Source organism: Crinia signifera, chromosome 7, assembly GCF_055691185.1.
Source record: "Crinia signifera chromosome 7, ASM5569118v1, whole genome shotgun sequence".
Taxonomy (NCBI): Eukaryota; Metazoa; Chordata; class Amphibia; order Anura; family Myobatrachidae; genus Crinia; species Crinia signifera.
Genome location: NC_139223.1, coordinates 50,541,316 through 50,566,655, shown reverse-complemented (window position 1 = coordinate 50,566,655; position 25,340 = coordinate 50,541,316). Strand labels below are relative to the sequence as shown.

The 25,340-nt window shown below is 46.1% G+C and overlaps 1 protein-coding gene across 4 annotated transcripts in view; it reads right to left on the bottom strand.

Moving 5' to 3' along the window:
• Positions 1–25,340, bottom strand: part of CASKIN1 (CASK interacting protein 1) — a 231,293-nt gene that overhangs the window by 36,189 nt on the left and 169,764 nt on the right. The window contains exons 8-13 of one of the 4 annotated variants that reach the window (XM_083153046.1): positions 20,392–20,500; positions 19,119–19,213; positions 17,576–17,693; positions 12,008–12,199; positions 5,156–5,254; positions 918–1,033 (exon numbers count right to left, since the gene is read on the bottom strand). In XM_083153046.1, coding sequence (XP_083009172.1) covers positions 918–1,033; positions 5,156–5,254; positions 12,008–12,199; positions 17,576–17,693; positions 19,119–19,213; positions 20,392–20,500 — 729 coding nt within the window. The remainder of the gene's footprint in view (positions 1–917; positions 1,034–5,155; positions 5,255–12,007; positions 12,200–17,575; positions 17,694–19,118; positions 19,214–20,391; positions 20,501–25,340) is intronic. The other 3 variants (XM_083153047.1, XM_083153048.1, XM_083153049.1) reach the window with 3 other exon arrangements.

Below are 25,340 nucleotides of genomic sequence, written 5' to 3'. Positions count from 1 at the left end.
ACAGTGCATCAAACAGCTGACTGTCCAAGATGGAGCTGGTCTTAACAGAACTCCATACATCTGTTTTATTCATATAATTCAACTGATACTAAAGTGATTAGAAAATAATTCCTGTGAGCTGCTTATTCCTGGTGGAGTAATATTAAATAAAAATGTATTAGGGGGATGCAAAAATGTGGTAAAAAAACCATTACCGGTGTTTTTACCGCATTTTATAATGCACTAAAGTCCCACCGCCAGGTTACTGCGACGAGGGGCATCGCCAGCAAAAGCTGGGGTTCTATGGGCTTCTATCATGACCCACCGCCGCCCCGAACAGACCCCTCCCCTCATCTGTGTCCGGGCAGCACATCGCTGTGCTGCCTGGACCTGTGACCTCCTCCTCCCTGCACTGTAAATCCTCTTCCGGGGCAGGGAGGACGAGGAGAGCCTGCCCGCAGCAGCAGCGTCATCCGGCCGGGTAAGGGAGGGAGGGGGGAGCCGCTGCACATCGTCGGCCACATCGCAAAGGACAGCTCTTAACTCAAGACTTGTCCTTTGCTATAATTATCGCATATGTTACTGCATATACGATAATTATCTCTGCGGTAGCCAGCGATGTAGGCGAAGTGGGGGCGCGGATGTTAGTGCATCCCGCCCATAGCCTGAGCTCATTTCCTTGTCACTACAACAGGACTGAGCAAACTAGGCGGAACTACTGTTACAGGGAATTGTGTAAGGGTTACTGAGGTAAATGCCTAGTGTGCAATAGTGGATGAGCATCATCCATTCACTTCTACCTGTATTCTCCTCTAACAGAAATAAGCCTAATCTGTATTTCTCCTTCACAAAATGAATCTCAGCCTGTAATTCAGCTAGGCTAATTTCCATGTCACCAATTTATATATTATGCAACCGGGTCTCCCCACACTATATACCTTGACCCCCTCTGCGTTAGCGGGTATAGCGTGGGCACTGTTAGCACTCTGACCACTCCCAGAGCTTCGACCACTGGTGGCACTTCCTGTGCTGCCCATGCTGCTACGATCACCACCTGGCACGGGAGCAAGAACAAGTTTGTATTAAACAGATCTGCGGCTGGGCGGCCATCTTAAAGTAAGGCCGCTATCAACGCACGCTTGAGGAAGAAATTGCGCGATCTGAACCAGTATTCATATGAATGCAGCAGATCAGTGGATAAATGGACTAGGGCACAGGTTGCTAGGATACCTCTCACCTGTCCTGTCACTCTGACAGTCGGAACCTTTGTCCAGTCTACCTGGAATGCTGTGAGGGAAGTCCCACTCATAATGGCTGATTCAAAGTTCATATTAGGGGAGGGGATCGAGGATAGCACAGTGCTTTGGAAGAGCTACTGTAGGCAATCCTCCATGCGATAGCGCACCAAACATGGCGTGACCATGCCCCCATGTTGTGGTGTTTTCCTTGGCGTGCACAAATCAGATAGGCGCTATGTACACATTAATTGTTAAGCTGCATTCCATGAATATTAGTTCTTCCACAATGACACTGTTGCTCCCAAGTTGTATATAAATATCGCTTCCGTCCATGAAATAGCTCCCTCCACTGTGATGAGGTGCACCACAGGGACACAATCTACCCACACTGTCATCATCTCCCTCTGCAAGCTAAGCACTTCTCCCCATGCTTCAATGCGTTTAGCTTAATAGACCTTTAAATGGAGCAACAAGCTGATTGATGTGTGCAATAGGCATTCATGTTCCCAGTAACTGAGATCAAGCCTTGCAGAACCATTTAAGGGTACAGTATAACGACAACCAAAACACATACATACTCACTGGGGTTATTTTAAGCAATGCATCTTACACAGACACCTACAACTCAGTAGCGCACGCAGGGGGGGTTTCTGAGTACCCAGAAACCCCCCCAGGAGTCTAAGGGCCCTGAAAGGGCTGAAAGCTGAGGGTCCCCTCTTTCCATGGGTACAAGAATTTGAAAAATCGGCCCATGGGAACCGGAGATATCTGACTTCAAAGCAGTGGTCCCCATCCAAGCCTGTTAATTGCTCTTCCCAGAGAGATATTTCAGGTTCTCTCTGACTTAAGGGGTGTACACACGGAGCAAATTTGTGCTATTTTCTAAGCAATCTGACTAGATTGCTTAGAAAGTAAGCACAGATCTCTCCGTGTGTATGCTCCGAGAGATTAAATATCTCTTGCTAACTAAGTCAGTGCATGCAGTCACAATCTAGTAAGATTGCTTAGCAAATGACTGCAAATCTCTCTGTGTGTACAGAATGAGAGATACTGATCACAATCTCTCATTCTGAACCATTACCCTGACTTTTTTTGCTTAAGCAAATTTGCTTAGCAAAATCGCTTAGCAAAATCACTTAGCACAAAACTCTGCATGTGTATGTGCTCCCCATGGGAGATCTTGACACCAGCAAAATTGATTAGCAAAATAGCTTAGCAAAATTGCTCAGCACAGATCTCTACGTGTGTATGCCCCTTTAGAGTTTTTCTGAGGGTATATTCCAAAATCTGGGACACTCCCCCTTTGAAGGACACTAGTAGCTTGTCTCTACTGTGCCCAGAACCAGAGATATCAGCCTTCATGCAGCTGGTTACTGCTCCAGCTCCACACACCTGGTATGTAGTTTTATATGCTCGTTGACAGATTGCTCTGCCTCCTGAACTCTCATCCCCTAGTCCCCAATACCATTTGGTAGGTGGGATTCTCTAGTTTTTAATTCCATTAAAATCTTAGAAATCTATTTCTGGGAACTGGAGATATCTGTAGTCAAGCAATCTGTCCTCCCACCAGAAAATTATGAATAACAAGCCCACTCCACTATACACCCCTCCTCTGCATATTAAACATCCTCTACCACCCTGGAAGTTATGTATCAGGGCCCCTTCATTCAGCCCAATGCCCCCTTCTCCCACCCCATCTTCCACCATCTGTGCAGTAAAGGGGTAATTAGTGGAAATTACTGATCCAGGCCCTACATGCTGAGCGGTTGATATAATACCCCCTACCACCCGTGGGACATCAAAGCTTCCCCCACCCCTACCGCTGGAGGATCAGTAGGTGCCCCAATACATTGCTATGCCTAGGGGTGTACACTGCTGTTGACGCCCCTGTATGTATATATATGTATGGTATGTATGTGTATATATATATATATGTGTGTGTGTGTGTCTATATATATATATATATATATATTTTATTATTATTTATATACATTTGGTCTATCTATATTACTTTAACTGACCCGGCATATACTGGGTCACCTAAGTGTCCATCTCCGTGCTTTGCTCCGCCCCTCTGGAAACCCCCTTCTGAAAATCCTGCGTTTGCCACTGCAACTCTCTACTGTGCTGGGGGTGGTATAACCCAACCAACTTCTGCACACTGTCTAGATTCCACCCACTTACAAAGGCTGTCCTGAGATTCCAAAACTGTACTGCTGGTACATCTAGGGTTCTGCCAGGTACTGAATCAAAAATAAATGGAGATCTGATGGCAGACACACAGTGTAGAGACGTGAGGATGAATAATTCATGATAAAAATGGGCTGATGATGGGGTTAGGCAGTTGCTAGCTGCGGAAAGGTCCCATGGTGCTTAACAATAGCAACTACCCATTAACCCACTTCACAGGCCTCGGGGAAGGCTGCACATTGCTCAGCACAGCCCCCTGGTGGTGAAGGGATTAACAGTCACGAGGTGATGATTATTACCGGAAGGAAGGCATAACTTGGCAGGAGAAAGGGAGAAATCTATTAGAGGGTTGACAAGTTATTCTTCTCACTGTGTTAAAAGCTGTTGTATCAGATTTTATCACGTGGGATAACAAAGCCAATGTCGTACATAAATTATAGTGCCCCGAATAGGCTTCGGCCTAGGCCCAGCAGTGGCTCACCTCTGCTCTAGGAAATGGTGGTTGTGTTATTGTGCTAATACTTTTGTCACTGTCACTTGCGTCTCCATTGTGGCTGCTGTAAAGAAACTGAACCGTGTTTGTTTCCAAACAAATGGAATTGACAAGACATAGCCATAGACTAATAATGTGTTCAGAGCCCTCCCTAGGCACATTACCTTTCACCTGGGCTACTACAGGGTGCATGGGAGAATGCGTCCCAGTACTGTTCCTGATAACAAGTCAGACACGTTACTGGCTTTATACCTGTGATCCTAATCCCCAGATCACTGTTCCGGAGGAAGATGTTTTCCTGGCATTTAGACAACTTCTATTTCTCCCAGTAATCTCACAATACAACGGGTGGCGATTTCGGCCCATTTTCTAAGCGTTCTGACTGGAACGCTTAGAAAATGACCCGACATCGCTCCGTGTGTAGGGGCCATGGCGACAGTCATGCGCGGCCCCACGCGTCGCTATCGTCGGGTGATTAAGATAGTCAGATTGCCGGAGAACACAGGCCGCTGACAGATTGCACAGCACAGAGCTGTGCAGCGCTGTGTGCTGAGCGATCTAGCATCTCTCAGATCGCTCAGCATAGTCACCCTGCGTGTATGCCCCATTAGATATAAGGTCATGGCCTGATTCAGAGGTGCATGCAGCGGCGATACTGGACACAAGCCGATGATGTTATCAGTCTGAGCATCAGTCCACGTCGCACTATGGTAGCCATTTTCAGATGGCAAAGAATGCATTTGCCATAAGGCTGGTGCAATCTTCAATGTTGCAAACGATGGTGCATCTAAGTATGTGCCAAGACAGGAGACGTCTCATGGCACCTCCTTTTAAGAGCACACTGCAAGCACGCTTACAACAAGCAGGGTGTGGTCATGGCTGGGGGGACATGCCATTAGCCAGGGGGCCTGAACTCGCGGCGCGCTCCATTTATCTTTATACTGGATACTGATGGGTCATTCAGAAGGATCTGGATCTTTACACAAAATGGCTGCCCTGCACAGGTAGACATTCAGTGCAATGTTCAAATTAATGTTGGGCAAATGTGACCTTAGTGAGGTGCACGTAACAGCAGGACCCCCCATATCTGTAATTATTACAGTACCTAATATCGTGGCCTAGTGTTATGTCATTGATTTGCAGTGATTTATAACAGTGCTTCATTTGGAAAACAACCATTGCTGTAAAAACAGGCAGACTATACACCTATATTAATGATCCACAAGAATGTGAGAGCAGTGTTTCCATATGATACCTGCAAACGGTTTTCTCAGTACCCAAATTTCCTCCGGAGGGGCCACAGAAGTGTGGCCCGGAGACATATGAGATGGGCTGGAATCTGATCCTCGGGAACCTTCATAAACAGGTGAGAAAATAAAATGTGAGATAAACACGCAAACTGTGAATAAACTTGACGTAGACAGAGGATTCGGGAAAACAAAGGCCCTTAGTCAGATCTGAGCTCAGTACAAATTTGTTCTCAAAATGGGCAAAACCAAGTGCACTGCAGGTGGGGCAGACTTTGACCATAATAAGATTTGTGGGAGGTGCCATCTGTTTATAAGCACCTCCAATTAGGGTCATTAATTCATACTTATCCAGCGCCGGTGGGCAGACCCGCAACAGCGCTCAGCTAGTGGACAAATGACGGACTGCAGATCCCTGTTTCCATGTAGCTCTGCCTCCCTGATACACTGTAATGTGCTCAATACCCATAATAATCTTATGTTCCCTACATTGTAAACAGAGTACAAGGCAAAATATTATTTTGGATAGAGAACCCCATTAAACCAACCAATAGTTATTTTATTCACTATGGACCACCAAGATTATCTGAAAGCAAAATTCCATTTATGTGCCACCCCTTTCCATCACTTTCACCCAAGACGTTCAGCAATTGGGGTTCTGTTTTTTTTTTAGAGGTAGAGGTTTATTAGGAAAATTTTCTTAAAAGAAGAGCGTTGTCCTTCACGCAGTATATCTCTATGAGACAGAATCCAAAATAACATAATTATGACTACATTGTCTATTTAGTAAGCCTTAGAGAGAGATCGAGTGTAAAGAAATAAAGTTCCAGCCAATTAGCTTCTGTCATGTTATAGGCTGTGTTTGAAAATGAGTTAGAAGCAGGTTGGTTGGTACTTTATCTCGGCCCATAACATCTCTTTTCTTTTTACACCAAAACTGCCGGGTCGCACTTTTACACTGGCATCCCAGGCATTTTGCCGGGTAGGGGACACCGGTGACGTCAGGCCCTGACCTGGAGCTTGGAGATGACATCATCTCCAAGCGCCGGGAAACCCGCCAACCGACACCCCCGCAACCCCGACCGACACCCCCGCAACGCTAACCAACACGCTGGGGGCAAGCCCAGCACCCTGTTAAGCTGCCGGGCTGCCCTCGGTCCATGAGGTGAATGGATGTCGCACACAGGCATCCATTCACCTCTGCTACTGTCTGCATAGTACCGCAGACAGCAGCAGAGGCTGTACGCAGCCCCTGCCCAACCTCTGGACTGACCTCAGGGCGGTGCGGTCCGGAGGTTGGGGCTCCCTGATTGGTGGAAATGGGTCCCTGGGTCGGATGACCCAGGTTGCCCATTTACACGGCTTCTAACTCCTGGGAAGCCCCGTGTCCTCCGACCCTGAACATTTGTCGGGTCGGACACCGGGTAACAGGACCCGGGTTATTTTTTTTTTACCCCTTTTACACCAAGCCCCGGCCCGTACTGGAGTGGCAATAACCTGGGTCGCGGCTCTGGTGTAAAAGCGGTACTATATAGTTTATATATATAGTTTGCAATGTTTTCAAGATTTAAAATTGGAACCTAGAGCCTGATTCAGGCTGCAAATTTGGCAGATGGACAAAACCATGCTGCACTGCAGGTGGGGCAGATGTTACATGTGCAGAAAAGTTAGATTCGGGGGAGTTATTTTGTTTCTGTGTGGAGTAAATACTGGCTGCTTTATTTTTATTCTGCAATATAGATTTCAGTTTGAACATACCGCATCCAAATCTAATTTTCTCTGCATGTTTCTTCTGCTCATCCCATCTGCCCCACCTGCAGTGCAGCATGGTTTTGTCCATCTGCAAAAATTGCAACCTTGCCAATAGGTCTGAATTAGGCTCCTAGTGGCTGTATTCCCATCTATCTTCCACCTTTAATGATCGGCTTTTGTCTGGCGACTGGCTCATTTTCCAGTTCATCACATACAGCAAAGCCAAAAATCTATCAGCTGTCTTCCGATAGTGAAGCCTTAGCGGATGTATTATGCTAGGCCACATCATTTATCTTGTATATTCCCACAATCCTTCGGATATTCGGTACTCGTGGCATAGCATTACTCACACTCTGGACTGTGCATCTGCCTCAACATCCTTCACAACACAATGAAGTTACCTAGACTGCAAGAGAGCAACTGGGAGATGTATTATATGTGCACGTAAGATCTCACTACTGACGCAAGATCCACTGCACAGTCTGGAGCTAGCCCCCACCACAGATAGTATTGACCCTGCTGTGGAAGATAGGGCAACGACACCTGCACTGTCGGAATCGCTAGCTCCATAGCCGACATATTGAAGTTTATTACATTTACCCCCAAGTGTACTACAGTCCCCCATCCCTCCCTGAACCCTGCTGTGAGGGCTCCTCTTCCGCCTCCCTGCACCCGGAAGCAGTGCAGGGAGGAGGAGGTCACTCGGTACTTGTGTATTATCACGGCGCCCACGATTTCCATCGCAGGGCATTGTACAATGAAAAATCGTGTTGAATCGCATCGCATGCGATATGATCGCATGCGATGCGATGCGACGCGATTTCACCCAATTTTAAATTGTATGGCTTCTGACCATGTTAAATGGCCCCCCAGACCCGATTTTTAATTGTATAACCACCCTCATGGCTCATGAGTATGTGAAATGCCCCCCCATTGTTAACGCCACCCCACTATCAACGCCAAACCAGAGCGTGGCGAGCGCAGCGAGCCCGCAAGGGGCGGCGGTACGCATCCTACGACCTTTTTATACCCCCACTATCCACGTCGGCGTGGAGTTGATCTTATAAAGTGTGGCGAGCGCAGTGAACCACAGAGCCAGAAGCGTGGCGATCGCAGCGAGCCCCGCGAGGGGACGCGCATAACTTCACAGGTATACGCGTCCACCTCGCGGGGTTCGCTTCGCTCGCCACGCTTCGGGCTCGGTGGCTCGCTGCGCTCGCCACACTTTATAAGATCAGCTCCACGCCGACGTGGATAGTGGGGGTATAAAAAGGTCGTAGGACGCGTACCGCTGCCCCTCGCGGGCGCGCTGCGCTCGCCACGCTTCGGGTTGCAGTTGATAGTAGGGTGGCGTTAAGGGGGGGCATTTCACATACTCATAACCCATCAGGGTGGGTATACAATTAAAAATCGGGTGTGGGGGGCCCATTTAACATGGGAATCAATGCAAAATCGCGTCCATCACATCGCATGCCATTATAATGGCATGCGATGCGACGCGATATTAAAATTGTAGGTACTTGTTTCCTATCTGGGCGCCCGCTACGTTAATTGCACACCATGCTATTCTCCGTATAAAAATCGGATCGCATCGCATCGGATACCACAAATGCACATACACGATATTGAACGATGCGATGCGATCCGATTTCGTTCCCGCTTTTATGGTTGGCCCATAGGATATATAGGAAACCCCCCCTGATGGTTTAAAATGCGTCTCCATTGTTAACGCCACCCCAGTATTGACGTCAACCCGAAGCGTGGCGAGCGCAGCGAGCCCCGCGAGGGGCGGCGGTACGCGTCCTCCGACTTTTTCATACCCCCACTATCCACGTCGGCGTGGAGTTGAGAATAGAATAGTGTGGCGAGCGCAGCGAGCCACCGAACCCGAAGCGTGGCGAGCGCAGCGAGTCCCGCGAGGGGACGCTGATACTTCACAGGTATCCGTGTCCCTTCGCGGGCTTTACAGGTATCCGCGTCCCCTCGCGGGGCTCGCTGCGCTCGCCACGCTTCGGGCTCGGTGGCTCGCTGCGCTCCCCACAGTATTCTATTCTCAACTCCACGCCGACGTGGATAGTGGGGGTATGAAAAAGTCGGAGGACGCGTACCGCTGCGCTCGCCATGCTTCGGGTTGACGTCAATACTGGGGTGGCGTTAACAATGGAGGCGCATTTTAAACCATCAGGGGGGGGGGGTTTCCTATACAAATCGTGGGTTTGCGGGGTTATTACATTGAAATCAATGTAAAATCGGGTCTCAGGGACCATTTAACATTGATTCCAATGTAAAAATCGGGGTTGATCGCGTCACCGCATGCGATGCGATCCGATTTAAAATGAAATCGGATCGGATAGCATCGTATGCCATCGTACATCATCGCGTACCGAATCCGATGCGATGCGATCCGATTTCATTACGGTGCCGTACGTAGAAAACCTGGGCGCCCAGATAGGAAACAAGTACCAAATTGTATACACAGCCCCGGGAAAAGGCTGAAATCGGGTTCATCGCATACCTTAATTAGTGCATACCTCCCAACTTCTGTGCTGATAAAATAGGGACACTCGCAACGAAAAGGGGTGGGGGGTATGCAAATGAGGGCGCAGCTTATGCTAATTAACCGCAACTTCATTTTCATACGAGAATAGACGCTGTGCGCATGCGCACAGTGTCTATTCTATTAGATTGGGGGGTCTCCCAACTGCCACCCCCCGCAGCGGGACAATGCCTGACGCAGGTGGGACAGCGGGACAGGAACCGAAAATCGGGACTGTCTCGCTGTAATCGTGACAGTTGGGAGGTATGAATTAGTGGCATGCGATGCGATAGGCACCGTGATAATACACAAGTACCGGTCACTCTACTGTCTCATAGTGTCTCATGGTATGCTATACTGTCTCATAGTGTCTCACAGTGTACTATACTGTCTCATAGTGTCTCATGGTATGCTATACTGTCTCATAGTGTCTCACAGTGTGTCTGCGCATGTGCAGAGGCGTCTCTGCGCATGTGCGAGCGGGGCGTACGGCCAAATCCCGCATGATATGTGAACACTCCGAACAGGGGGTGGAGAGGGGCGTGAAGGGCTATTTTGGGCTCATTACCATATGCATACGCCCCGCGTTTCATGGGCGTTCCCATGAAAACGCTGGGCGTACGTATGGTAATGCGGCCGTGACGCACGTGTAGGGGGCAGACATATGACATCGCCGGATGTCAGCTGCCCGCCCAGATCCCTGCTTTTGCACGGAAAAATGTCCGTGTGGTCTGAGGTTGCGGGTGCTGGTGGAGCACACGGTCCTGCATTCGATGGTCTGCGACCATCGAATGATGGGGGAGGTTCCCTTAGATGGAGGAGGCGTATTCCGTGAAAAATACACGTGCGGTCCGTTCGGACAGCTTCTTACCGCATACGGACGGAGTTGGCGATCCGTATGGAAGGCGGGGTTTCGCATGCACGGTCCTGGCCGCATAATCGGCTCCGGCCGCACCGATCAGAATAAGGGCCATAGTGTCTCATGGTACTGTATGCTATACTGTCTCACAGTGTACTCTACTGTCTCATCGTGTCTCACAGCGTACTATACTGTCTCATAGTGTCTCATGGTGTGCTATACTTCTCATAGTGTCTCACAGTGTACTGTACTGTCTCATAGGCCCTTATTCTGATCGGTGCGGATATATCCGCGTGCGTTCGGCCCGCCGATGTTTTGTGTCTGCGCATGTGCAGAGGCGTCTCTGCGCATGTGCGAGCGGGGCGTACGGCCAAATCCCGCATGATATGTGAACACTCCGAACAGGGGGTGGAGAGGGGCGTGAAGGGCTATTTGGGCTCATTACCATATGCATACGCCCCGCGTTTCATGGGCGTTCCCATGAAAACGCTGGGCGTACGTATGGTAATGCGGCCGTGACGCACGTGTAGGGGGCAGACATATGACATCGCCGGATGTCAGCTGCCCGCCCAGATCCCTGCTTTTGCACGGAAAAATGTCCGTGTGGTCTGAGGTTGCGGGTGCTGGTGGAGCACACGGTCCTGCATTCGATGGTCTGCGACCATCGAATGATGGGGGAGGTTCCCTTAGATGGAGGAGGCGTATTCCGTGAAAAATACACGTGCGGTCCGTTCGGACAGCTTCTTACTGCATACGGACGGAGTTGGCGATCCGTATGGAAGGCGGGGTTTCGCACGCACGGTCCTGGCCGCATAATCGTCTCCGGCCGCACCGATCAGAATAAGGGCCATAGTGTGATATACTGTCTCATAATGTCTCACAGCGTACTATACTGTCTCATTGTGTCTCACAGTGTACTATACTGTCTCATAGTGTCTCACAGTGTATTATAGTGTCTCATAGTGTCTCACAGTGTACTATACTGTCTCATAGTGTCTCATGGTGTGCTATACTGTCTCATAGTGTCTCACATAGGCCCTTATTCTGATCGGTGCGGCCGGAGCCGATTATGCGGCCAGGACCGTGCGTGCGAAACCCCGCCTTCCATACGGATCGCCAACTCCGTCCATATGCGGTAAGAAGCTGTCCGAACGGACCGCACGTGTATTTTTCACGGAATACGCCTCCTCCATCTAAGGGAACCTCCCCCATCATTCGATGGTCGCAGACCATCGAATGCAGGACCGTGTGCTCCACCAGCACCCGCAACCTCAGACCACACGGACATTTTTCCGTGCAAAAGCAGGGATCTGGGCGGGCAGCTGACATCCGGCAATGTCATATGTCCGCCCCCTACACGTGCGTCACGGCCGCATTACCATACGTACGCCCAGCGTTTTCATGGGAATGCCCATGAAACGCGGGGCGTATGCATATGGTAATGAGCCCAAATAGCCCTTCACGCCCCTCTCCACCCCCTGTTCGGAGTGTTCACATATCATGCGGGATTTGGCCGTATGACTGCGGGTGTATCTCCATATGAAATGCTATGACTGCGGGTGTATCTCCATATGAAATGCTACATTACAGGGTTTTACTGGAATAACAAAAATAAGCAAAACCAAAACTGAAACAGGCAACAAATAAATAAAAGAAAATATAATAAAGAAGCAAAGTGAAATGAAACAAACATATCATGATGACATGGACTACCTGGACCATAGTGCAGGTCCCCTGCAGGACTGCAGGGCCGTTGGTAACCAAACGAACTGAAAAGAATCTGATGGGAATGTGGTGGTGGCATCAAGCAATGGAAGGAACGGTGTATGTCACCATTAGGCACTGGCACCCTGCGGCCTGTGGGCTGTGGCCTTGGGTTCTCTATGTGATATGAGCCCCAAGAACCTAAAGGCAAAACGGCAAGAGAAACAAAACATAGCAATAACAAAACTGAAATCAACATAGGCAAAAACATAAGCAAAAAGTGCAAATGAAACAATACACATTCATTGGAGCAACACACACTGAATGAATGGGTGAGGTGCAGAAAAATAATGTGACTTTATGTCACCATGGTCAGTAAAAACATGGGTATGTTATCTACTACACCAACACCCCTCCCCATTCTAACACCCCAATGTCCTTAATATTCCAAGTCTGTATAATAGCGGACACTCTTGAATCTGTGATCTCCTTCACTTCTAAATCCAGCCACCCCCATGTATAAAATGTTACCAGAATGTGCCAATGTTCTACACACTGCGTACCCTGCACCAAATGATTATATTCTTAGCTCAGCGCTCAGGCCCAGCGCTGGCTACAGAGCTGCAAATATCATTGTCGTCATGCGTCATGTTCCCAGAGACATGCAAATGCACAGCAGACGCTGGTACAACTGCACCACAGGTGAGACAGGGCCCTAATTGCAGCCTGCGCATGGCCCCCACCTCTCGTAAAGGGGTGTGGATCAGTTGGTCACCAGCAAGTTGTTTTTAGGTCGATACCATTAGGTCGACATGCATTTAGGTCGACATGTGTCTAGGTTGACATGCAGGAAGGTCCTGGGGTGGGGGGGGGTGGGGGAATGTTGGAAGAGAGTGGTGGCCCAGAAGGACAGGATGAGTGTGGTAGGAGTGGGATTGGACTGGGAAGAGTCCACATTGGAATGCCCAGTGTAGGTTCACCTTTACATAGTCCAACAGTGACACAGAACTTTCAACAACAGGATTTCTGAACCTAATCCCACATTTCCTACTAGCTATTAATGTTTCACAACTGATATAATGTACATTTATGACAAATCCACTGACACATTACACGCATTCATATATCTGCAATATATTCAGCATACTGTAGCACTAGTGATGTCCTGTTCTAATTAGATCTGCCCAGGGCGACTCTCTAACGTGGTGACATACAGATGCCCTCTGCTTATTACATGTAATACCACCACGGCACAGAGTGACTTATAAGAAGGTGAACATTCCTCGATGGACCAAGGTTACACAGCAGTACAAATTACTCCCCGCGTCCCATGTGTGCTCAGGATGTTTGCATCTAATCATGTGCAAATGGACATTTCAGACTTTTAATAGAGGCATTTTCAGGATTAAATTAGGTTGTGTCCAAGGCTGGGTATCTTAAACAAATTACTGTTTTTATATATTTTGATTTTCCAAATGAGATAACGGGAAGCCCGGATTATAATGATAGATAGGAAACAGGAGGCGGAAGAGCAGTAAGCTGAAGACCGTTCCTATTGTATTAAGAGAAATCTGAGACAAGGGCCCTTATTCTGGTTCACTCGCAAAGGCAAATTCCTTCTCAAATGGACAAACCCATGTGCACTGCAGGTGCACGTGCAGAGAGAATTAGATTTGGGTCAGTTATTTTGTGTCGTGCAGGAAAAATAATGACTACTTTATTTTTACACTGCAGTATAGATCTCACTTTGAAGTAAAACCCCACCCAAATCTAATTCTCTCTGCACAAGTAACATCTACCCCCCTGTAGTGCACATGGTTTTGTCCATTTGAGAAGGAATTTGCCTTTGTGAGTGAACCAGAATAAGGGCCAAGGTCTGGAACTGATGGAACCTACTTCAATTTCTTGCTCCCCAGCAGAGGAAAGACCCACCAATTCGCTATAAATTGTGATTCATTAAAACAAGCAGAGAGTATCTCCCTTCCAGTGGCCTATCTATAATGGTGATAAGGTCACTAGGTCGACAAACATTAGGTTGACCACTGAAGGTTGACATGCATGAAGGTCGACATGACTGAAGGTTGATAGGGACATTAGGTCAACAATAGCATTAGGTTGATGACAGGCTGTATCTCATGCCCTACCATCCACTAGGGTGTGGTGGGAGAATAAAATACTGTACTGTGCACGAAGCATGGTGAGTGGAGCGAGCCATGCGAGGGGACAAGGTGCACATTTTTAGTGTCCATGTCGACTGTGTCAACATTCGGGTAAAAAAAGGTGAAAAACCCCATGTCGACCTTTTAACTGTAGCCCTCCCCCATGTCGACCTAATGCTTGTGTTGACCTTCAGTCATGTTGACCTTCAGTCATGTCGACCTTCATGCATGTAGACCTAATACTTATCTATCCTATGATCCATACCTCTATAATGAGTCCCAGGGGGGCCCACATCACACACACTGCACCTATTTTTCCAATACTTCCCCTCCGGAAACCAGCGGGGGTGGCCGGAGTGATGCCGAGATCCCGGGAAAATGGTGTGGCGGACATTTTCCCAGCAATCTGCACATGTGCAGTGGTCTGAGCGCTCTAGTGCCAGAAAATGTGCGCCACGCCATTTTTCCAGTGGTTGGAGCATGCGCAGTATACTGCTCCTGGCAGAGAGGATGGAGCCCGGCCGGAGGAGGCTGCACACAGGTCTCCTCCTCTCTTAAGAAGCCCCTGCCTTCTTACTTTCTGGGGTACCAAAACAGGCTCACCTAACAACTCACTGAGGGCTTGAAGTCGAATTAGGAGAAAAAAATAAACAGAAGGAACAAAAAAAGGAGCAAACTTGCTCTTGAACAAACCATCAGGGCTGTAACTCCCAGAGGCAATGGCGGCTCTAGCCTCCAGGTTCCAAGCCCTGAAGGGGCACCTGTATGTAAAGCAGCACCTGTGTGGCGCACCTGTAGATAACTGGCTCTATACCAGGAGCCCTGCTTACATTTGCAATAGGGGACAGGATGACTCCTGTCTAGTACCACTCAGCCAGTGCTGCACAGGTAAATGTTGGCACACAACATATTTGGGGTGGGATCACCAAACTCCTCTGGGTGACTGAGATGATCTTACGCCCCTGAAAACCATGCTGTAATTTAAGGGGTGCAAATTTATTTATTTATTGTATTTCTTTCCCAACTGTAGATCTGTCGGTTCCTTTTTGAACCCAACCCCCATCTACATTGAAAGGGGGTTTTGCCAATGTGCACATATTATTCTGCACAAGGCCCTATATTGCTGAACTCCTATTGATGAATCTAAATTGCCTTTCAGACCTAGATGCATGAACTACATAAACATTCCTAACAAAGCTTCCAAACTTCCCAGGCAGGAGGAGAACTGGTTGGGATCCGGGCAATTTGCATCATCCTACCATAGCGTCAATGGGATCATGCAAAACGCGTCGCTACATTCTGTCTACCAATGTACTGTGAGACAGTTCAGCTGCATGGGTGATGCTGTCTATTAACCTACAGCATTCAGCCTGTTTCCTTTAGTTAACCTGACACTTGATAATCATCATGGCTTCATGACAACAATGAAAAATGCGTTGCTACGTTCTGACCAATGCTCCTCTGCATTGGTGATGCTGTCCGGTAACCCGTGACATCAAGTCTTTTCTCTAGTTAACTGTGCCCTTGATTGATACATTTCTTACTAATGATGACAACAGGATTACACTATGGGCATTAAAGTTTTATAGTGCCAACTGGTATACATACCGCTATTTCTCAATAAAATATTACCATACAATTACAGAACCTTATTATACTGCTTTCACATCGCAAAATGCCGGTTCGTACCTCGTTTTTGGTTCAGTCCTGGTGCAAACCTGCATTTTGGGATGTTCACATCCCCACAGGGTTCGCTGACGTAATCCGCGGTGTGTGTGTTGCGGAAGGTGGCGGAGGGTGGGGGTGGTGCATCATCGGAGCGGGGGAGGAGGCAGTGCTTACAGCTCCATAGTGTGAATGGGAAACGGGTCGCTCAGCCCGTTTAACCCATTCACACCACCAAGCAACACAGCAACGAACCAGTAAGGACTGGCTTTTTTACCGGTTCGTTTTGCCATGTTGCTACCCATTTTCCGGACACGGTAACCCCTTTCACATCACACTAATTACCGGTCAAACCGGTTTGTACCCGGTAATTAGTTGCAATGTGAAAGGGGTATAAGACACATGTTTAATCAGTCCTGGCCAGCAGCATCTTACTGTAGTCTATATATATATATATATATATATATATATATATATATATAGCAATGTCCATTTGACTGGGTAACATCATGTAACTCATTACAACATGTAATTGACAAAGAAATGTTATCCCACCCGCATGGTAATGTCAAGTACAGCGTCAATGTAATTGGGTCACATTCTGTCCGGCACTTGTGTTAAGACAAAATGTTTAACATAACTGACTTAATCCCTTGGAAATAAATTAATGATTCACGGATAAATTAGGATCCTGATCTCAATTAAAATAGCTCTTAAACTGTTATAAAAAAAGGTACAAATTGATTTAATTGATTTAACTTTTGCATAAAACGCAACATAATGTGGTTCTGTTAATTAAGGCAGATCTGACTGTGTACGAAAAACAGATAACAATGATAATAAAGTTGTGTGTTCTGTGCAATAACTAGCTTAGGAAGTAGTGAGGTTGATGACATTAGCTGGTGACATAAGTTAACCCCTAGTCCTACAAGAAGGAACCCATAAAATGATTAAAGGGGTGTTCACAGGCAAAGCAATTTTGACTACGCTGATTTTGGCTAAGCCCATGGGCGACTTTAACTAGGTCGATTTGGCCATTGGCCAAATACACTGTGTGTGCGACTTAGTCAAAATTGCCTTGCCTGCACAGTGTATTTGGCCAGGAGACGGCAACACAGTGGGACCGCACATTGCTATCGCCACCAGTGTACACACGGTGCGATTCCGGCTAGCCTTGCAAGGCAATTTTGACTATCTAGTCAAAATTGCCTATCACATCGCGCCATGTATTCACAGCAATAGTATCTTTCCAGAAAGGGATTGAGGAGGGAGGCTGCCTCTGTTGGTATTGTATTTTCCTTAATTTGTCTCAATAACATTTTGGTGTGTATATATATATATATATATATATATATATATATATATATATATATCCCACATGTATTGTAATAGGTTGGGTACAGTCAGAATCCCAACAAATCCTACCCACAGCCTACCCTAACCACGTTCCCCTGCAATCTAACCTTGACCACTCCCTCTTTGCAGCCTAACCCTAACTCTGGCCTTAGTATCTAACCCTCACCTCAACCAGAGTATATATATATATATATATATATATATATGTCTAGTGTCGGTTTGTGTGTCTCCGAAACACTGCCATCTGTTGGCAGTGAGTGAAACTACATCTCTTTCTTTCTCACACATGCACAAACACAGAGGCAATCACAAAGTAGCAGACTAGCTTTTGAAGCATTTGCTTCGAGCAGGCGTACTAGTTAAATATATGCATAAATAAAGACAAGAGGGGCTTTGCCTGTACGCTTGCTGATGGCCTCAACCAAACTGGAGGGAAAGTAGCCAACTCTGTCGTTGCCTGTCCGGTTGTCATGAATACAACCTTTCCAACGACCATCAGGATGCTGCTCCAGAACCTGCCAACAGGGGGACATAGAGAGTCCAAGTCAGAATATAAATAAAGAAACAGTAATATAGAAATTGGACAGAAAAGATGACCGTGCATTCTGTGAAGGCACCAGCTAGAAACAGTACATAATCATACCGTGCAACACTATTGTTTTGTCTATCCACACATAATCTTATGCTGGCCTCACATCAGACCAACTTTCCTCAAATAAATAAAAGCCTGGTAATGGATAGGAGCAAATGTAATTTGTAATGAATTCATTTGTTTCCAAAATCGGAAAATTGACAACAACTGTCACTCAGACAATGTACTGTAGTTGGACCTGTTTGATATAAACAATTTCACTCACTGTTTTTGTCCATTCTCCTGAGTTTGTGAGCAAATTGCTTATGGGCATTTGTCCCATATAGTACCAGATTTTCAGTCCAACCAACTAGTTGGATGGTTGGAGGAAAGTTGGTCTGATGTGTGGCCAGCATTAAGGTGGCCATACATCAGAAAGACCTGTCTAATGCTGGCCACACATCAGACCAACTTTTCTCCAACCATCCAACTAGTTGCTTGGATGGAATAAAAATATGGTACTGGATGGGAGCAAATGTAATATTTACTTAAAAAATTTGCTCCCAAAATCTGGAAAAGGACAAAAACAATGTACTGTAGTTGAACCTGTTTGATTTAAACAATTTGACTGAATTTTTGTCCATTCTCCTCGGTTTGTGAGCACATTTCTGATTGTCCTTTGCTCCCATCCAGTACCAGATTTTTACTCCATTCAAGGAACTAGTTGGATGGTTGGAGGAAAGTTGGTCTGATGTGTGGCCAGCATTACAATCACGATTGTGTCCAACTTTCCCTTCAACTCCCCAGCAGTTGTTGGTGGTTTTTGGACACACAGTGTACTCACAATCTGTCATACAATAAGTCATACAACCAGTTGAGATTGTACGATTGGGTACAATATCTTTCTGATGTATGGTGGCCTATAGACTATGGTGGGAATCGAACCCATGACCTCAGCACTGTGAGGCAGTAATGCTAACCATTACACCATCCGTGCTGCCCCTATTTATGTATCTTGATATAAGTTCACCCCTTATACGGAACCCTTGTGCTCGGTTAGAAATAGACAATAATATTAATACCATACCAGGAGAGGTAATAAACAAATATTTAAACTACATTACTCCTATTGTTCAGTTATTCCTCTCTACTAGAATAATATGAGGAACACATAAAGCAAACATAGTGGAATACATACATTACGGGTGATAATTATTTTACTGTAACATCTTATTGGGTAGATATCAAGATCTTAATATGGTGGCAGGCTATAATGACAACCACAAATTCTAACAACCCATGGAACTTCATGCTTATTAATACTTACAGTTCCGGAGACAGTATAGACATCCTTTTAATTGGAACTCACCGTGATAATATCTCCCATTTTAATATTGAGACTTGTCAGATCGTAGTTATTGCAGTAATCCTTCATCGCCCTGACCTGCAGAGCTGCTGAGGCATCTGGGGAAGAAAGAACAGACACAATTAGCAACACTATAAGCCACGGACTGTGCAGTCTGAATCTTGAGAATGTTTTGCAGTAACTTATACCCCTTTCAGACAGAAAAATCCCCAAAACCCAGGTATTTCCCGGATACAAAAACCCGGGTACAACTAGGCAGCAAGGGGCTGACCCCCTTTCACACAGGAGCAAAAACCCGGGTATTTCCCGTGTCGACCCCTTACACACAGAAGCCGGATTTTTCCTGCAAAACTCTGTGTGTCATAAGAATAGGACAGTTTTAAAGGCACACAGAGATGAGGTCATCAAAAGTGGGTGGTGACTGCTCACTGCATTGCATTAACTATGGCATGACACAAGGATATGTTGTAAAAAAGTTTTATTGTTTTTATATACTGGTAGGTGCATGTTACCTCACATGGCTGTCAGTATATGTGCAATGTTTGAGTACACTGTGGCATCTTTGACTGTCCCAGTCATCTGCCGATATCCTCCTCCCCTCTCACTGCCAGCAGCTCTCTCACCTCTTGCTTCTACCAGTGGGCCATGCTATCCTTTTTTCAGCTCCCTAATGACCTCAGAGGCCAGCTCCATTGCCATGCCCTCCCAGCCAATCAGAGAAGCCTATCCTCACAACCAATCAGCCAGCACCCCACCAGGAGAGCCAATCAGTGCCTAACAATGTGTAATAATCCCAAAAACCCGGGTCGTTTCCTTTCAGACAGCCGGCGACCCGGGTTTTTGGAATACAGACCCGGGAAAAACCCAGGTAAATACCTGGGTCGAAGTCCCGGAACTTTAGACTCGTGTTGACCCTTTCAGACAGAAGAAAAACCCGGGTCGACACGGCAAGAGCAGGGAAATTCCCGGGTCTTTTTTTCTGTCTGAAAGGGGTATTAATTTGGCCTGCAGGTGTCATTGTTGATATTGAGATCAATAAAACCATTAAGCAGCTGAAATGAAAGATACCCATTTTTTATTTTTACCACCTTGGAGTTCTGCAAGTTCTCACACACACACACACACACACACACACACACACACACACACACACACACACACACACACACACTAATAATAATTCCATACAATAACCCATTTACATGCTCTTTTGCATAACCCTCGTCTTAGCAAAGGCAGTAGCCTTGTTTTATATATCGCTCCACCTGTTCCTTACCTCGTAACATCTGTTTGATCTCCTTGCTGGCCTGTGTGCCTGTAAACTGATTAACAATATCCAGTGCTGACTGGTTGTAGGTGTTCCTCACATGGGCATTTATCCCACTCTGCAAACACAACAGAGCCATATGTCACACAAGAGGGAAATGCAAAGTTAAAATACAACATACTGACTGGTGGCAAGGCATATGGGCAAACTGCTCCCTCCTGGCCATTGCATTATCACTTAGAGGTGAAGAATGCTCACAATGCAAGCCCTGAAGGTCTATAATCCCATTGAAGGCCGGCTACCTGTGGAATAGATCCTGTGGAATGGTCATGGCACCAAAGAACGTTCATTTTGGTTCCTGGTCTCATGCACTTGCATGGGATGCTCCAGGGAAGGAGCTTTAGTAACCCCAGGAGTTGTAACAATGTGCACCCAATACATAATCCAGGATCCAGCAGGCCAGGTAAATAAAGGTTTCTTGTCTATTTTACCTAATTTCACAGTATACAGCACAGTCACATCATCTGACCAGTATACAGAACAGTCACATCATCTGACCAGTATACAATGCAGCCCTTGGTCTGACCAGTATACAGCACAGTCACATCATCTGACCAGTATACAATGCAGCCCATGGTCTGACCAGTATACAGCACAGTCACATCATCTGACCAGTATACAATGCAGCCCATGGTATGACCAGTATACAGCACAGTCACATCATCTGACCAGTATAGACTGCAGCCCATGGTATGACCAGTATACAGCACAGCCACATCATCTCACCAGTATACATTGCAGCCCATGGTATGACCAGTATACAATGCAGCCCATGGTATGACCAGTATACAGCACAGTCACATCATCTGACCAGTCTACAATGCAAGCCCATGGTATGACCAGTATACAGCAGTCACATCATCTGACCAGTATACAGCACAGTCACATCATCTGACCAGTATACAATGCAGCCCATGGTCTGACCAGTATATAGCACAGTCACACAGTCTGACCAGTATACAATGCAGCCCATGGTATGACCAGTATACAGCACAGTCACATCATCTGACCAGTATAGACTGCAGCCCATGGTATGACCAGTATACAGCACAGCCACATCATCTCACCAGTATACATTGCAGCCCATGGTATGACCAGTATACAATGCAGCCCATGGTATGACCAGTATACAGCACAGTCACATCATCTGACCAGTCTACAATGCAAGCCCATGGTATGACCAGTATACAGCAGTCACATCATCTGACCAGTATACAGCACAGTCACATCATCTGACCAGTATACAATGCAGCCCATGGTCTGACCAGTATATAGCACAGTCACACAGTCTGACCAGTATACAATGCAGCCCATGGTATGACCAGTATACAGCACAGTCACACAGTCTGACCAGTATACATTGCAGCCCATGGTATGACTAGTATACAGCACAGTCACATCATCTGACCAGTCTACAATGCAAGCCCATGGTATGACCAGTATACAGCACAGTCACATCATCTGACCAGTATACAGAACAGTCACATCATCTGACCAGTATACAATGCAGCCCTTGGTCTGACCAGTATACAGCACAGTCACATCATCTGACCAGTATACAATGCAGCCCATGGTCTGACCAGTATATAGCACAGTCACATCATCTGACCAGTATACAATGCAGCCCATGGTATGACCAGTATACAGCACAGTCACATCATCTGACCAGTATACAATGCAGCCCATGGTATGCCCAGTATACAGCACAGTCACATCATCTGACCAGTATAGACTGCAGCCCATGGTATGACCAGTATACAGCACAGCCACATCATCTCACCAGTATACATTGCAGCCCATGGTATGACCAGTATACAATGCAGCCCATGGTATGACCAGTATACAGCACAGTCACATCCTCTGACCAGTCTACAATGCAAGCCCATGGTATGACCAGTATACAGTCACATCATCTGACCAGTATACAGCACAGTCACATCATCTGACCAGTAAACAATGCAGCCCATGGTCTGACCAGTATATAGCACAGTCACACAGTCTGACCAGTATACAATGCAGCCCATGATATGACCAGTATACAGCACAGCCGCACAGTCTGACCAGTATACAGCACAGTCACATCATCTGACCAGTATACAATGCAGCCGATGGTATGACCAGTATACAGCACAGTCACATCATCTGACCAGTATACAGCACAGCCGCACAGTCTGACCAGTATACAGCACAGTCACATCATCTGACCAGTATACAATGCAGCCGATGGTATGACCAGTATACAGCACAGTCACATCATCTGACCAGTATACAGCACAGTCACATCATCTGACCAGTATACAATGCAGCCCATGGTATGATCAGTATACAGCACAGTCACATCATCTGACCAGTATACAATGCAGCCCATGGTATGACCAGTATACAGCACAGTCACATCATCTGACCAGTATACAGCACAGTCACATCATCTGACCAGTATATGAGGCAGAAGAGAGATCTGTCATTGCTACTCATCTGCGGCCATTACCTGGGTTACTCCTCGCTATCTCAGTGCATAGTGTCATAAGCATGCTGGTTGCTTTTCCTTCAGTGAAATAGTGAAGACAACTGGGGCTCAGTGTAGAACAGTGACCAATGGCGGACTGCTGGCATTAAGTAATGAAAAACAATGGAGCAGCCATAGGTATATTATGCTTATTACTGAAAGCCAGATTAGGGTACATGACACAGCAACCACCAGAGTACGGATCAGAGGACCACCTCAGGAGCTTCATCAAAAATGAAGAAGGTTAATAGTTTGAAATGATATATCCAAGGGTTCTCACATTCATGTAGACAACTCGCCCAAGCCTGGAACTTCTACAACATAAAGCCTAGACTAGAGGTGGTAAGGTAGAGTCATTCCTGTGTCTATGTAGTAACTCTGTTAGGTAAGAGCAATAGTAATGCAGAGTATAAAGCCTGGACACAGAGCGCTCACTAGGACCCAACAGAGGCCAAACATCTAAGGCTACGTAGTACAAACATTTTATCCTACTTGTGCTGGGAAATAATAAAAAAGAAACACTCTGTGTATGGTTTAGTTCAGTGTTACACCCAGAACAGGAGTAAGCCACAAGCCCCTTCACCAATAGCAGCCTATTTTATCTGATACGGTCCCTCAGGGTCTAACTTTGATGTACTGAGCAGCAGCCTGGCACCTAGGGACTCCCAAACTCTAGGGACCAGTAGATCAAAAAAAAAAACTAGATTTCACTCTGCAGGAACCAACCCCCCCGGGGCATTTACAGATCAGAAACAGGTTTTTTATTTAGCTGCAACACTATTAAAAAAACAACTTGTAAATTACCAAAAGCCTGTATGAGACTATAAACATATCTGCGTACTACATGCGGATGAGAGGCCTACAGTGATTCCTAACAGCCACAGAAGTAGCCTTGGAGAGAGATACAGTGGACAGAAACAAAGTATCAGCCAATCAGCTCTTACCTGCCATATAACAGGCTTTGTTTAAAAAATAACACTTAGGATCCGGTTGGTTGGTAGTTTATCTCCATCCACTTTATCTCTCTCCAAGCTGTCCACTATATCTCTCTCCAAGCCGTAGTGCGTAGATCCCACAGTTGCTAAAATCTGACTCATTTCCTTACAAATGTGTTTAGTGGAAGATTTTCAGGTATATATTTCAAAATGTAACAAAACACTGTTTCCTTTGTGAGTCCGATCATTCTTCCTGTCTAACTTCATTGTACAGCACAATTCCTAAATACAAGATTTCAAAGCTCATTGTTCCTTATTAACATCTTATTCTGAATGAGCGCAGCCATGGCAACGGTTTCCTTTATATTATTGGTGGGCGAAAAGTTTATCAATTGCATTTATTATCCCGGCTCCCAGTAATTCAGCAATGGGCATCAAGTATTTAATATTAGTTACCAGCCAGAAAAACATAACAATATCGTTGAATTGCTCCATCAGGAGCCATCTAGTGACTGCCGGCGCACAAGACATTTGAATCCCCCCATAGAGGAGAGGAGCAGCATTAGCTTTTTTTTATATAGGATGGGAGTGTGGGACCGGTAGCTAGAGAATATAAAGTCAGATTTCTGAATATGTGACACATTCTATAAAATGATTGATTACCAGGGGCAACAACTACACCCTCCCACTTGTCAACTATTCCCTAATTTGATACATCTACCCCAATGTGCTGATACTGCCATGATGCCATGATACACATCGGCTAAATGTAGTTATAAAATGTACTGTTTATTATTTATATTTGTTCCGTCTCACCCATGATGAATACACTGTGGGCAAGCACCCATATGCCACCATAAGCATAAATAGCCAGGAGCTGCATGTGAGCACAAGAAATCAATTTGATTGGTCGCCACTGGTTAGTATATAAATAATACATATTCACTATTAAAAACATCCTAAAACACCAAATAAAACTTAGGAATACAAAATCTGGAGTTTGTAGATATACCTATTTTATATACAGTATATATTCTGTAATTACATGTTGTTTCACATTTGTAAAGACGTTATTTATGCAGTTTTAAACACTTAAAAAGGTAAGACAATAAACATCTCTCCCACTGTATATGCCACGCAGTAATGTATCGATATAAGGCGTCCCATTGCGGCATAGTTATTTCCTTATATAATGTAAATGGATGTGGTGGTGGTGGTAAGCAACAGAATTGAAGCTAGGATGTTGCTATGGGCAACCAATCAGAATCTACTTCTTATTTAATAAGCACCTTCTAGAAGATAACAGAAAAAATCTTATTGGTTGCCCATAGCAACAACCCATCTTTAATAGAGCTCCCATCTTAGAAAATGAACCCCTCTGTTAGCCACGAGTTGATCCTCATGGCTAAATATCCATGGTTGAGAACAGGCGGCTTAATTAATAACCGAGTCATTTT